This window comes from Sciurus vulgaris, assembly GCF_902686455.1.
Source record: "Sciurus vulgaris genome assembly, chromosome: 13".
Classification (NCBI taxonomy): Eukaryota; Metazoa; Chordata; class Mammalia; order Rodentia; family Sciuridae; genus Sciurus; species Sciurus vulgaris.
The window spans coordinates 12,222,624-12,238,319 of NC_136474.1; the positions used below are offsets into that span (position 1 = coordinate 12,222,624).

Here is a 15,696-nt window from a genome sequence, read left to right on the forward strand (position 1 = left end):
AAGCAAATTCCTAGGGCGGGGAGCTGAGTGCAGTTACCTACGCGCTAACTACCGCTGGGAGGGGCTCCATTTTCCTACAATGCAGGTGAAATGAAAGGCCAAGTGGGATGTGCCCGCTGCCCTGTCCTACCTGGTCTTCAGGTAGTGCCTCTCCCAAGGCCCTGGGCTCTCTCCCAGCCAGGACCCACCGCGCGGCCTTCTTTCCGTTTCCAACACAAGTCCGGACCAGACACTCAAAGGGATCAGCAGATTATAAACCCGTTAAATCCCAAATTTTCAATTCTGAAAATATTTCAATAAAATGGACACAGGTGCTTTAAAATAGGCTGGAAATTATAATCTAGAGCTTATATGTGCATTAATTAATATAATAATTACCATATTATAACTATATAATTAGCATATAATTATAGTATACTAGATTTAAATATTTATAGGTGTGCCACATCTGGTACCATGAGACATAATGGAATGTTTTGTGTGTGTGGCATGGGAGGTTGACCCAGGGCGCTTAACCACTGAGCCACATCCCCCGCCTTTTTCGTTTTTTGAGACAAGATCTCGTTAAGTTGATTAGAGCCTCACTAAGTTGCTGAGGCTGGCCTTGAACCTGCAAACCTCCTGATTCAGCCTCCGGAGCAGCACCGCGCCCGGCTGACATAAAGGATTTTAACGGCTCCTGAAAGAAGTCTGGAAGGCTCTACTGTTGGGGATCCTGATTCAGTAGACCCCAGGCAAGTCCCAGAAACCCGCACTTGAAACAAATGCTGCTGCTGACGTCAAACGGCCCCGGGGTCCGCCCGGTTCTGCCAGGGAACAGGCTGCTCCGCCGAGGCCTGTTTTGCATCCCTGCAGTGACCGCTCCCTCGGGGGCTGCTGTGGGCCTTCGCCGGCTGGCCGGCCCTCGGTGGCCTTTCATCCCTCGCAGCTCTTGACGTCAGCACTGCCACCCCGGGACCACTGGTCTGGCACGAGGTCTGCAGGAACCTGAGATGGGCCCACAGAGGGGGCTGCACGACCCCCCGGGGCTACCAAGAGGCCGGAGCGCAAGTGGGCGGTGCCAGGCAGCAGGCTGCGTTCCCAGCGGGGGCGCCGGAGGGGCGGGCCTGGGGCGTGGCCTCGGGAGAGGAGTAGCCAACCGGAGAGCGGGGCCGGCCGCGGTGGGAGGGGCCGGGGCGGGGCCTTGAGGGCAGGGCCTCGGTCCGGCCGGCTGCGCAGAGCGAGGGCGCAGGGCGAAGGCGCAGGGAGGCGGGCCGGGTCGGGCCGCGGCGGCGACGGCGACGGCGGGCTCAGTCTTGGGGCTCTGCCGAGGCTCGGAGCGCGGCGCGAAGGAGCGGCGGTAGGCGCGGCCTGGCCTCGCTCGCACGGCCGCCGCGGCACGACCGGGGAAACGAGGCGCAGGCGGTCTGCGCGCGGCGGCTCACGGTGAGCGGCGGGGCGGTGCCGAGCGGGCCTGGGCCGGGCGGCGGTGCGCTGGGCTGGGCGGGTGCGGGCGGGCCGTGCCGGCCGGACCGATGCCGCCGTCCGCCCGCTGCGGGCCCTAGCCCCGCGCCCGCGCAGACAAAAGCCGGGCCGCGGGTCGGGCGGCCCAGGGACGCGGTGCGGCCGGCGTGGAGGGCCGCCCGGTGGGCACCGTCCGGGGGGCGACTCGCCGCGCGCTCGGCTCCGCGGAGAGAGCCGCAGCCCTGCGGGACCGGATCGTGCTGCTCCCGAGGCCGGGCGGCTTCCCGGCGGGCCTGGCGGAGCGGGGTTGCGTTGGAGGCTGGGCCGTCGGGGAGGCGGGCACGGCCGCGGCTGGGCCTCCTAGGCCTGCAGAAGTGGCCGGGGCGCTGCGCGGACTGAACCGGGCTCCGCGGGCCCCGGAGCGCCCGAGGGCCCGAGGGCCCCGGGGCTGGCGGCTCGCTCTCTGCTCCAGGGCCGAGTCGTGCCTGCGCAGCGCGCTCGCTCGGGTGGTCTTGCAGCGGTCCCCAGCCGCACTGCGTGGTTCCAAAAATGTGGTCACAGAGCCCCAGGGACCCGCCTTTTACCCCTCGTACGCCAGGAGCTGTTTGATCGGTTACAGTTTGGAGACGTTTTAATCTCAAGCACTTATCTCTCTCAAGCTTTTGTGCTTTTTTACCTTTTCCTTTTTTACTGTAGTATCTTCTTAATAACTTTTAGGAACCCGTGGTTCTAACAAGATTAAAAGAATATCTTCACATTCTAATAATTTACCCGAAGTTCTTCTTTTATTTTTGGTACCGGGATTGAACCCAGGGGCTCTTAACTACTGAGCCACATCCCCAGCCTTTTTTATATTTCATTTTAAAGCAGGAGCTTACCAAATGGCTGAGGCTGGCTTTGAACTTGGGATCATTCTGTCTCAGCCTCCCTAGCTGCTGGGATTACCTTGTATTCTTAATGCAGTTGATATTTACTGTCCCCTTTGTTATTGGTTCAATTATTTAGGGAATGACTCTGAATCTGCTCCTTTCTTTGAGCTCTTGTGCTCTCTTAGATAAAATGATGGCCTGGGGTTGTGGCTCAGTGGTAGAGTGCTGGCCTAGCTCACTGAGGCCCTGAATTCGACCCTCAGCACCACATAGAAATAAAAATAAAGTTATTGTGTCTTCCTACAACTAAAAAATGTATTTAAAAAAGAGAGAGAAAATGAAACCCAACTACTACGTATAATTGTAAAGCTCTAATTTAAAAAAAGGTCAAGCAAATACAAAAAAAGAGATAAGGTAAATGGTCATAAATAATCATTAGAATAATTTCCACCTACAAATTTGTTTTGATTTTAAAAATTGGGGCTGGGGATGTAGCTCAGTGGTAGAGCTCTTGCCTGGTGTGCAAGAGGCCTTGGATTCATTCTCTAGTCCCACACACCAAAAAAAAAAAAAAAAAAAATCTTGTTTAATGTTTTAAAAATTATAACATTCGTAGTTTTTATGTGAGTTTGAAGTTGAATAATGGACCTAAAATTAAAGTTGAATAGTAGGAGCATAGTACTGAAACTAGTTGCTTGCTTAGTATACTTTCTAGTTACTAAGGATTTAGACGTGGTCACTTAACTTTCAAGGTCACCATTTCTGGGTAGATTCCATATGATAGGTCTTTGAAGATGGCTATCAAGACATTGTGAAGATATAGTTTAATTTTTGAACGTTTAATCTTTCATTGGGATGATTTTGAAACGATCAAAGTGTTTTGACACAACCAACCAGTTTGGGTTCACTTTGGTTTTTGTTTTGGTACTTCTTTTTTACCCCACCACTTACCTCTGAATTAACGTGCCTCTCTGCCTGTGCAGCTGCCCGGGAGTACCGATCTGCCTTCATCTCCACTGAAGAATCATGAAGTCACACTCCGTCACTGTGCTTATGCTAGCCTTCCTGACACTCCTGATGTGGCTCCCGGTGTCACTGAGCTGCAACAAAGCCCTGTGTGCTAGTGACGTGAGCAAATGCCTCATTCAGGTAGGACCAAGAGCACATCTGTTAACGTTTAAGCAGGTTGTAAAGCAGAAAATACTAGATACGGACAGCAAGTGTGCATATGCTGTGGCATAGGCCTGAGGTGCCCAACCTTGTGCACTCTGGATGTTTACACCATCGTTGTCTTGCACACAAGCAAGGTTGTATTTACGAAGTTCAGTTCTACCCTGTGCAGTGTGCACACCTGTGATCCCAGCTACTCTGCAGGCCGAGATAGGAGGATTGCAAGTTCTAGACCAGCCTGGGCATCTTAGTGAGACCCTGTCTCAAAATAAAACAAATAAACAAAAGGGATTGGGATGTAGGTCAGTGGTAGAACTGGGTTCAATCCCAAGTACTACAAAAAGTAGGTAAGTGCAACACTGAATCTAATATCCTGCTTTGTAAACTTGCTGTTAGAAGGTGTTGAGCATTTTTTTCAGCTGAATTTCTGGATTCACTTATGTAATCTAGCTCATATTGCAAAGAGTCTTAAGGACTATGTTTAGAAAAAAATTTAGCAGGTGGACTAATTGAAACATTATTCCCTAAGCATAATGTATTATTTCCTATTGCTGTGTGATGAATTACTCCAACACATAGTAGCCTAATGGAGTAAATTCTCTCTTGAAGTTTCTGAGACTGGAGCCTGGGAGCAGTTCAGCTGGGTGGTTCTGGCTCAGGGTATCTCATGAGGTTACAGGCAAGGGTCAACTGAGATTAGAGACTGCTCTTCTGGTCATCAAGCCATGCCTACTAACCTAGCTACTGCGTTCTCTCTCTCTCTCTCTCTCTCTCTCTCTCTCTCTCTCTGAGGAGAAAAGGGGTTAGATAACTTGGTTGGGTTCATAGAGGGATAAAGTACCTGAGGGACCTGGTCTGACTCGACTCCAAGTCCATGCATGGCCTTCCCCTGAATGTTTGGGCTTTCCATCACTAATGATCCCTGGGGGTGAACACCCTGTCTCGTGGCTCTTCTCCCATTTTCTCTCCCTTTAGACCAGCAGCAGTCTCTTCATTTTGGCTATGTCTTTATTAGTCTCCCCTCTAGTTAGTGGTTGTGGTAAAAGAAATTCAGGAACCATACACATAGATTGAGTATCCCTTACCTGAAATGCTTGAGGCCAGTCTCTGGTTCAGATTTCGGACTTCTTCAGATTTTGAAATATTTGCATATACCTCATGGTATCTTGGGGATGGGACCCAAACCTAAGCATGGAATGCATTTGTTTCATATGAACCTTATTTATATGCAGAGTCTGAAGGTAATTTTATACGCTTTTTTAGAGCACCTGCATTTTGGCTGACCCGTCACCTGAGGTCAGGTGAATCTCACTCGTGCATCCTGCTGGTACTCAAGAAGTCTCAGATTGTGGAGTAGTTCAGGTCAGGGACGCTCTGCCTGTATTGGCATTCCTTGTGAAGTATGGTTCAGCCAACCCTTGCGTGGTCCCGCTTGAGAGTACTGCGTGTGCACTGGTGTGACATTCACAGATCAGAGGCACTGTGTGCTGCTTTCTGGTGTTTTCAGACTTCTCAGTCATAAGTGGAATTCTGGTCGGCCCCACCTCACACTCTGACAGCCCTTCTTTGCATTTCAAATCAGAATATATAACTCAAGAAATTTGCTCCTTGGCTGGTTTTTAGCTTTTTCCTGTGGACATTTTCAAGTGTGGACGGAGGACAGTGTGAGGAGGCAGCCCATCAGCTGTCAGCACAGTCACAGCTTTCGGCTGCCCTTCCTTCGTCTTGTGTGATTCCACTGCACGTCCAGCAGGCCGGAGCGCTGTGACACCTGGCGGTTGGACCCGCACACAGCTGAGGCGTTGGCAGTGCACCTGCAGCTGTGCACCGCCTTCAGGTTGTGTTGTTCATGATAGCTTCCTCATTCGTTATTGAAAGTAAGTCTTGGAACAAGTGCTGCATTCATGGTTTGGGGGAAACTCACTTAAACTTCACATTGTTTTCGTTTTTGAGTCTCCAAGACTATCACTTCCATTAGTTCCCGTAATTAAAAATAGTACTTTAAGATACTTTTCTTTGCAAGGAACATTTAAAAGAGAAAACTTTGGGTTAATGTTGATAAATACTCTACAAGTTTTTTTTTTTTTTAACTTTTGTAGCTTTAAAAATTTTAAGACTTGAAAGTTGTGGTGGCACATGCCTGTAATTCCAGTGGCTTTGGAGGCTGTGGCAGGAGGATCTTGAGTTCAAAGCCAGCCTCAGCAAAAGCGAGGCCCTAAGTGACTCAGTGAGACCCTGTCTCTAAACATACAAAATAGGGCTGGGGATGTGGCTCAGTGGTCAAGTGCCCCTGAGTTCAATCCCCAGTACCCACCTCCAAAAAAAAAAAAAATTTAAGACTTGCAGAATACCTCAAAAATAAAGAATTTTATGCAAGTATAAAAACTGGACTGGTAAACATAACTCCACCTAGTGAAAGAAGCTAGGATTGGGGTTTTGTCTGATTTACAAGCTGATATTCTGAGGCCGCTACTATTTTTCAGGCCAGGAAGCGTCAACCCTTTTTTTGGAGTAGCAGATGCAGCCTTGGGTGCTTAAGGCTGAAGATCGTGAGGGCCAGGGTCTGCCCACTCACACTCGCTGAACACTGATGAGACACGTGCTTCCGTGGCACCGCCTGGCTGCCGTGGTGGACTCTGGGCGCTGGCAGATGTCCTCATGTTTGGACCTCCGGTTCCCTCATGTGCGTTCTTTTACTGTGGCCGTGTGACGCACCACCCCAAGGACCAGGCATTTGTGTTCTGAGCAGGGCAGGTGGGAGAGCTGGCCTCTGTGAGGGCCCTGTGGAGTCAGTGGGAGCTGGGCACTTGTGGTGTGTGAAGTGTCACTAGTGTGACTGGAACACCAAGTTTTAAATTCCATCGATTTCATTAAAATACCTATGTGCGATTGATGGCTGCTTGCTACACTGGACCTCCAAAATCTGACTGTTGATAAAACCTAACCTGAGCTAGGCGTCCTCCCCACCCTGGACTCGCTCTCCACTGCGCCGGCTCCAGACAGCTGATGCCTCACAGCCTGGCCCTGGGCTCCCAGGGTCCCGTCTGCAGGGAGACAGCTGGGGAGTGGTGTTGCCTTCAACACTGGGACACTGCGCTCTCAGGCTACGGTCACCACCACTGTAAGCGGAGGCCCAGCCGGGTGTGAGTGGAGGGGACATGGGCCTGCACCTTTTGGTGGAGGAGATACAGTGTCACCTTGTCAGGCGAGCATGAGGACGGGACATGATCCTGTGACCACCTGCGAATATACAGCCCATCACCTCTCACCTGCGAAAGGAGTGGGCTGGGGATGTTTCCTCCTGGTTCCATGCAACTCTAAAGACGGAAACCAGCCATTATATGTCAGATATTCTTTTTTCAGTCACAGTAGTAAATTGTCACATTTCAGGAGAATACACAGTGAAGAATCCCTGATGCCCCTCTCTACTCCTCCTCCTCACTCAGGGAGATCCACTTTTAATGTTTCAGTTCTTCTGTTTTCACTCCTGTTTGTGATGCTTAGCCACATGGTGAAATACTAAGCTTTCACTACCATTTCTTGGTAGTTCAGTTCTAGGTGTTGTGTCTAATGCTGCTTTTCTGCTGTGACAGATGAGAATATATCTCACTTGCAGTTCCCCAGTCCCTGCCCTGTGTGGTTTCCTGTTTCAAGTATATCTCCTGGTTTCCTTTTCAATTTCTATAATGTATTTAATTAAGCCTTTCTGTTCCATTCTGATTTCTTATGTAAGAGGAGATTAATAGCCCTATTCTTCCCTTTTAAAATTCTATTTTTCTTTAGCAGCAAGACGTAGCATAATTAAGTTTTAAGAAGAACAGTGCAGCCAGGCACAGTGGCACACACCTGTAATCCCACCTACCAAGGAGGCTGAGGTGGAGGATGGCAAGGTCAAGGCCAGCCTGGGCAATTCAGCAAGACCCTGTCTCAATAAAAAATAAGAACTGGGGGTGTGTGGCTCAGCAGTAGAGCACCCCTGGGGTCAATCCCAGTTCCCTCTCCTTGAGAAAAAGAACCCCATTTCTCCAGGAAGTGTAGAGAAAGGAGGGTGTATTAGGACTACAGTCTCAGGGGATTGTTGCCACACAATGTCAAAGAAAGCCAAGAAATCTACTCGCGTCTGTGAATGCCACCCTCAGCGTGTTCTCCTGCCGGCTGGTGAACCCAGGGCTCTGGGTTGTCCTGCACTTTACTTCTCTTGTGGTGGTTGCCAGCTCTCTGCCCTGGAGAGCAGCCTGGCGTGATGGTCGAGAGCAGGAGCTCTGCATTCAAGGGCACTGGCTAGCCTTCCAATCTTGGGCAAGTAGGTCATTCGTGCCTCGGCTTCCCCGCGAATCAGCGCTGGCAGCCAGGCCTGCCCTGCATGGTTGCTGTGACGCACTGGCACTTGGGTGCTCCAGTGGGGGTCCCTGACCTTGTGCTCGGGTTTCTTGGCTGTACTCCTGTCTTCCAAGCTTTTTACGGGCATGTTCACACGGCAGCCAGTGTGCCACGTTCTGAAGGTCCCAGGAGCGAGCTGCCGGGCTGCTGCTCACCCTCCCTTCCTGGAACGAGCCGTCTCCTCTGTCTGGCACGTCAGCCGCTGATAACTCGGGTGTGGTAAACTCCTGACCCATCTTCCTTCCAAGTGGAGTTTCAGTCTTGATGTTTCTGGACTCCGTTGCAGGTCTGACTTCCAGTATTGTTCTCCTGGTTGGTCCCACGGTGTCTTGGGTTTCATATCTTATCCTTTTTCAAAGGTTTCCCCTCATCTGTGGTAAGGTGCCCTGTGGCTTGCTAAGTTGGGCTGTGTGGGATGTCCACTGGCTGGGTCTTGCCATCTTGAGAGCAGAGTTTCTTCTCAGCTCGCACCTGGTGAGTCTGCCTGAGTGTCCCCTGCCTGCTGGCATCCCACGTTGCTGGTGAGACGTCAGTCCAGTTTGTCTCCTGCTCTCTGTCCACAACTTAGTGGTCAGTTCTCCTGGGAGCCTTCAGGGCACCTCCTTACCCTTGACAACTGGCTGGGTCCAGGAGGTCTCTTCATTGTGCTGGTGCTGTGAGTCTTCTGGGGGGCTCGGTTGAGCGGAAGACTGTCAAGCGTGTGCGTGCCATGTCCTTTTTCTGCACTGCTGACTAGTGTATGTTTAGGATGGCTCCTCTGTGTGAGATCTCTAAAGACTGTTCTACTAAGATTCGATTCATACTGTGCAGTTCACCTGCTTACGAATGCAGTCTCCTGGTGTGTGCTGTGTTCAGTTGTGCGGCCATCACCACGGTCTGATTTCAGAATATTCTCGTTACCTGGAAGGAAATTCCACGCACTTCACCATCATTTCCTGCCATACCCCACATACCTGTGCCTCTGTGGGATGTTCAACGTCTTCAGAGTCAGACAGTGTCACTGCATCTGGCTGCTGCCTGTGGGCATCGTTGTGTCTGCCGCGATGTAGCCTGTTGTAGTTGTAGAGCTTCGCTTATCCTGGTCAGGTACTGGTCAGGTGTACCGCCCTTTGTCTGTTCCCAGCTGATGGATATTTGGGTTTTTCTCTTTTTCGGTTTGGGATAATGTTGCTGTGAATGTTCATGTACGTGTTTTTGAACGGCTATATCTTTTTCTTGGGTCCTGGGGATTGCCAGCCACGCACTCTGCCGCTGAGCTACATCCCCAACCCTAAGTGCACTGTCCTCTCTTCTCTTGGGTATGTACCAAGGGTCACTTGGTGACATTTTGAGGAACTGAGTGTTTTCGAAGTGGCTGCTCTGTTGCAGTCCTGGCAGCTTCGGGTGAGGACCCGATTCTCGGTCTCACCAGCACGTGTCCCTCTGAGTAGCTGGCTCAGTGTTGCCAGGTGGTCATGATCTTCACGTCCCTCCTGGCCAGGGATGTTGAGCGTCTTTTTGTGGCTGATGGCCATTGGTCATCTTCTTTGGAGAAAGAGCTATTCAGATTCTCTGCTAATTTTGAATTGGGTTGTCTTTTTCTTGTTGAGTTGTAGGAGTTCTTTATATCCTGAGTACACGTGCCTTACCAGGTACATGGTATTCGGATTCCCTCCTTTGTCTTTCTCCACCTTTTGGTGTCATGTGTGGCACAGAAGTCTTTAGTTCAGGGTTTTTAGTTCAGGGTGTTTGTTTCGTTTGGTTTGTTTTTCCTTCTGTGGTGCTGGGAGTTGAGCGAGGGTCACATGCCTGCCAGGTAAGTGCCCTCCCTGGTGCTTTTAAAATTTTTATTTTGAGACAGTTGCCTAGGCTGGCTTCAAACTTGCCATCCTCCTGCCTCAGCCTCCCAAGAATCTGGGATAACAGGCATGGCCACCATATTCAGCTAATAGTTCTTAATTTTGATGAAGTCTAATGCATCATTGGTTGTTGTTGCTTGTGCGTTTGGTGTTATAGCTAAGAAGCTGTGCCTCAACCAGGGTCATAAAGATTTACTCATATTTTCTTCCAGAACTTTATAGCTGTAGCTTGTACACAGAGGGCTGTGGTGCACTTAGAGGGCCTGGGGTGTGCCGTGAGGGGCGTCCAGCTCCCTTCTTTTGTGTGTGCACATCCAGTGTCCCAGGACCATCTTTCCTGGGTAAATCATCCTGCACCTTGTTGAGATTCTGCTCTGCAGATGTGAGGTGTGTCAATGCGCTTTCGGCGCTGTCCCGCTGGCCGGTGCTCTGTCTTCACACCAGTGCCGTGCTCTGCAGTATGTCGGGAGTATGTGTAGCGATCGGGAGTGTGAGCTCCTCCTGGTTTGTTCCTTTTTGCAAGACTGGTTTGACTATTCTAAGTCCGTTGCATTTCCACATGAATTATAGGATCAGCTTGTCGATTTCTATAGTAAAACCAGCCGGGATTTATTTTATTATAATGGAATTTATTTTTTAGAAAAGTTTTGGGTCACAGAGAAATCGAGTAGAGAGTACAGAGTTTCCTTGGGCTCCATCTCCAGTTTGCCCTGTGAACGGCTGGCCTGGTGCGCTGTTGCCAGGGACGGACTGGTGGCTACATGCCCGGTCGTCAGCCGCAGTCTGTGGTTTACACTGGGATTCGCCTCTGTGCCTTCCTGTTGTTCTGACAGGCATGCAGACGTCAGGTGTCCACCTCTACTCGTCCAGAGTACCAGCACTGCCCTCAACTCCCCTGTGCTCCGGCCCCCAGCTCCTAGCACTCCGTCCTCCTCGTTGTCTGTAGTCTGCCTTTTCCAGCATTCCGTGGAGTTGGACTCAGGCAGGATGTGGCCTTTTCAGATTGGCGCCTGCGTCTCCTTGTGGCTGATCGCTCACGTCTGTTACCACTGAGCTGACAGTTAGTGTTCCACTGGTGGCTGCACACAGGTGAGGACGCCTGGACGGCTCCCGGGGTGTGCTTGTTTGGAACAGAGCTGCCGTGGCCTCAGCGGTCTTTGGGTGTAGGTCCCCTTGTTTGGATAAACACTAAGGAGTGCAGTTGCTGCCTCGTGTGGTAGGAGCATCCCGTTTTGCAAGAAACCATCTTCCGAGGTGGATGTGCTGTTCTGCACTCTTCCCAGCCCAGCATCCAGTGTTTTCAACTCACCATTTTAGCAGCCGTGCAATGGGATTTCACTTTAGTTGTGACTTGTGGTTCCCTGGGCAGGGGGCATAGCTCAGCGACAGAGCCCTTCCCCAGCACACGATCCCAGGGTTCAGTCCCCGTGCTGCCCCCAAGTATATGTACGTGGGGGTTACATACAAGTACATACGCACACGTGTGTGTGTGTGTGTGTGTGTGTGAAGTTTGCAGCCCCCGGTGGTGTTCGAGTGTGCATTGTCTCTTCCTAGGCCACTCAGAAGCCATCAGTACATCTGTGCGATGCATGCGCTACGGCCTGTGGCCCGTTTTCAGCTGGGCTGTCAGTTTTCTTACTGTTGGTTGAGCCTTCTTTCGGTCTGGGACAGCAGTCCGCTCAGGTGAGCCTCGGCAGAGACTTCCTCCTGCTCTCTGGAGAGAGCTTCTGCAGAGCACAGGTGTTCACTTTAGGGAAGTTCAGCTCATCTTTTCTTTCTTTCACAGACCGTGGGGTGAAGTTGGTGCTGCCAGCCAGGTTTCTCCGGACTGTGTCAACTGCTACATCAGTTTAGGAGGGAGCACATCTCCACAGTGTCACTGCTTCTAAGTCACAAACATGCATGTCTTTCTTTTTGTTTAGATCTTTAAAATATCTTTCAATGTTTTCTAGTTTTCAGTTTATGAATATTGCTTTCTTTGTAGGGGGGAGGTGCCAGGGATTGAACCCAGTGGCACCTGACCCCTGAGCCACATCCCCAACCCTATTTGTATTTTATTTAGGGACAGGGTCTCGCTGAGTTGCTTACACCTCGCCTTTGCTGAGGCTGGCTTTGAACTCGCAATTCTCCTGCCTCGGCCTCCTGAGCTGCTGAGTTTACAGGTGTGTGCCATCACACCTAGCAGAATATTGCATTTTTTGTTAAATTTATTCATAAACTTTTATTCTTTTTGATAGTATTGTCAAGGAATTGTTTTCTTTGTTTCCTTTTTGGAGTGTCCCTTGCTTATAAGTAGTCTATTACACCTTTTTTATTCAGTTACACCTTTTTATTCTACATTCCAAGAAATATCCTTGGCTTTACCTTTGAACCCTTGCTATTGAAATTTTAAATTTTAAATTTCAAGAGCTCGTATTTATCGCCTGTTAATTTTTCTCAGTGACACTGTTTACTTGTGTTGGGTGCATTATTTTCTTAGCCATGCTGGGGATTCTACCTGGAAGTTTCCTGGTGGAGCTGTGCCCCCCCTCCCACCCCAGGTTACCTGGATTTTTAATTCACCTCTCTCTGGAAGTTTCCTGGTGGAGCAGTGTGCCCGCCCCCCAGTGTTACCTGGATTTTTAATTCACCACTCTCTGGAAGTTTCCTGGTGGAGCTGTGTGCCCGCCCCCCAGTGTTACCTGGATTTTTAATTCACCTCTCTCTGGAAGTTTCCTGGTGGAGCTGTGTGCCCGCCCCCTGTGTTACCTGGATGTTTAACTCCCCTCTCGCAGCAGCTCTCCTCCAGAGCACAGCACTCTGCTGCTGCCCACCTGGGGTCAGAACAAGGCAGTGAGAACCTGGCTGGGAGGTCTGTGTGTTCGCAGGGCTTCGCAGGCAGGAGGGTTCACCTGGGGTGGGGACGCCCTGATCCTGGAGCGTGTCCCTGCTCTGAGGCCAGTTGTTTCCCAGGAGAAGCGGCTGGTGGTTTGGTCTGCGTGTCATGCAGATTGGCTGCTCTCCTTGTCGTGCTTAGTGTGGGTCGGTGGTCCACAGACACCTGGGCTTGTCTTCTCGCTGTAGTGTGGGGGCAGCTAGTGGAAACCAGCCATAGCACCCTCTTTGAGCCTTGGCCTCTTCAGTTAGAAAGCAGATTGGGTATTTTTATTTCACGTGCCAAAGTTGTGAACTGTGTCTTTGGACCTCTTGGTGGCTTCAGGGGACTCCTGGGATCACATTCAGGTTGCATGTGCGCAGTGTCTGGGAGGAGGCTACTGCCTGCGCGAGGTTCCCGGGGCGGTCGGAGGCCCCAAAGAGGTCAGCAGTCGCTGCATCCTGGCTATGGGCTGCCACCCACCCGGGTGTTGTTAGTCCACTTTCATGTTCAGAAGACGTTTTAAATGACAGTAGCTTCCTCCTTAAGCTCGCTGTGATTATGCAGAAGTGGCAAACGTAAGGGTGGGAGACGAAGCACCTTGAGACAGAGAAGCAACACGTCAGAAGCTTAAAGGAAGCGTGGCTCCTCTCTTGGAGAACCTCGGGCCTCCTTCTGCTGGTTTGGTTCCCAGCATCTGCAGTGATGGAATGATGTTCTGCGAGGAGAGGTCAGAACATGTGTCCATGTGGACCTTTCTGCATCCAGGAGATGACCAGAGCGCTTCCCCGGAAGCTCAGGGTTCTGTAAATGTCTTTACCATGGCGGCTGCAGGCAGCTAGTCCGCCTTGCCACTCCTGGTTGCTATGCCTAAGGGTGGTCCCTATGTAAATATTTAGTTTGTGCTTCTGACAGGAAACTTTAAATATCAAGAAAATAAAAAACTGTTGTCTTGGTGTACTGCCTGCTTATGCAGTGAGTGGTTTAGCTAACCCGTGTCAGGAAAAGTAACCGATGTAGGAGCTTTCTTTCAACAAGATCTTTACTATTTCGCTGCTTTTATAGGAAGAACTTTCGGAGTTTGATTGGTATCGTGCTTCTCTGTGGTCTGCTGGTTCCATAACTGTGACAGAACACCCGAGGGAATCCACTCCAAAGGAAGAGTGGCGAGCTTGCCTCATGGTTCTGAGTTCCAGAACCCATGGCAGGAGCGCAGGCAGAGGAACCCGCTCGCTGCGTGGTGGTTAGGAAGCAGAGGGAGGAGCTGGAGTCTGCTCCCAGAGCCCCCCAGAGGCCTCCACTCCTGTGCAAATCTCAGGGCCATTTTGTTTGAAGAACAGAAGCTCAGGTTAAGTTCAGGTACCTGTGACTGATATTCGTGCTGTGTTCGTGAGAGCGCCCGACCGTCAGGACCCCACTGGGCACCTCAGCACGGGCTGTCCTCTGGAGGTGTGCTGGCGCTTCCCTGCGCTGAATGCACAGCCCGCCTGTTCATTCCAGAAGCAGTTATTGGAACTTAGTTTTCCAAAGCATGTTAGAATTTCAGAGTACTTTGTTTCATTTTACTGATTCTAGTTTTAAAAGTGTATTTTTCTTAGGTTAAAAATTCAGGTAGTCCAGGCGAATTTCCAGCCGTCTGCATCACAGTGAACTGAAACATTGGCTTTCCCTTACGTATCCCTCTCCGCCTTTCTCCCTGATGCAGGTCAGAGTCCCGTCCTTCCCTGGGGGCTTCCTGACTTGTTACTGTACCGCTGGTGTTTTTGGCTCATGGTAGACCGTGCCGTCGCCCCCGTGTGCATGACTGGTGCCCTGGCTGTTGCCACTCGCGTCGCCCTGCCCATGAACACCTACCTCAGCCCCGGTGCCCTGTTCTGTTCAGATAACCGCCCAGGCAGTGTCCAGCCTCCTGAATCTGAGGAAGAGTAGTAGGTCACTGCTTCCCCTTGGGTCCATGCAGCTGCCTTCTCACCGACCTTCACCTGCTGGGTTGGTATGTTAGCACCAAGGTGAGGATTCACTGGCACACGTGGAAATGTTCAGACTTACATAGAAAAGGACTGTCAGCTGGCTGGTTTCCATCCCCAGCTTGGGCAGCGGTCTGCTTGTGACCAGTGCCATCGGGACCTGCCCTCCTCCTGCACCTGGGCAATTTTAGAGAAATGCACAGGCACCTCTCTTTCACCTTAAGTTTCTGTTACTAGTTTTGTACAAGAAACGGTGCCAGTCGACACAGCTGGGGCCTCACCTGCTCTTGTGGACTTTTGTGCTGCTGTGTTTAGCCAGAAGAATGCATTGCTGCCGTGCTGGCTCACCTAATGCACCTCATTTTCAGGGCTGAGTTCACAGGCAGGAGTTTGAAGAAGAATGTGTTGAGGAGGTTGGTCGGCTTTCTGCCCCCAGGTTGAAGGCCTTCCTCAGTCTTAGAACGGCAAGCAGATGTGTCGGAGCTGGTGGCAGCTGCTTTTCTTGAGCAGGGCTGATTATGGAAGGATATTTCCATCGGACACCATGCAGGGGTGACCAGCACGCTCACCAGCCTGCCTGCCTCCTGTTGACTTGGTCGAGATACACACACACTAGTGTTTGCCTCATTCTGTACACAAGGATCTCAGTTTGTGTTCTTGGGTATCTTGCTGTCTTAAAAAGTCATATACAAGTAAATTAAATATGTGTCATTATAAAAATCTGCTACTCAAAAATTCAAAAAACAGAGTAGTGATCATTCATAGTCCTATTCTCCAAACACAGACTTTATTCTGTTTAGGTGACTTTAAGAATTCTAGTGTGTATACAACCTTTGCTGCTCTGTGTTACCTGGATTGTTTTATGATCTTTGTTTTAAAAATAGTATTTGTGTTAGTTCTGAAAAGCCCTGTTTTAGCTTAAAAGTCAAATAGAGAAATTTATTTTCAGAATTCAAAGCCCTGCTTTCTGCATTGCTTTCTGTTGTAGCAACAGAAAAGTTTAGATAAATTCTGTGCTTTTCAATTCAGGTTTATTTAAAACAAACAAACAAAACCTAATAGAGAAAACACAGAGTACCATACTGGATTTTCAAAATGAAACAAGGTATCCCTGATCTCCCACTTGCTGGTCATGTTTATTGTGGGATAACTCCTGCTGTACAATTCCCTCTCTA

The 15,696-nt window shown here is 50.3% G+C and overlaps 1 protein-coding gene across 1 annotated transcript in view; it reads left to right on the forward strand.

The window, feature by feature from the left end:
- Positions 1–3,279: 3,279 nt before the first annotated feature.
- The window catches only part of TWSG1 (twisted gastrulation BMP signaling modulator 1), a 30,537-nt gene continuing 18,120 nt past the window's right edge, over positions 3,280–15,696 (forward strand). Inside the window, exon 1 of the mRNA XM_079108922.1 lies at positions 3,280–3,461. Within this exon, the coding sequence (XP_078965048.1) occupies positions 3,339–3,461 (123 nt within the window). The 5' untranslated portion in view covers positions 3,280–3,338. The remainder of the gene's footprint in view (positions 3,462–15,696) is intronic.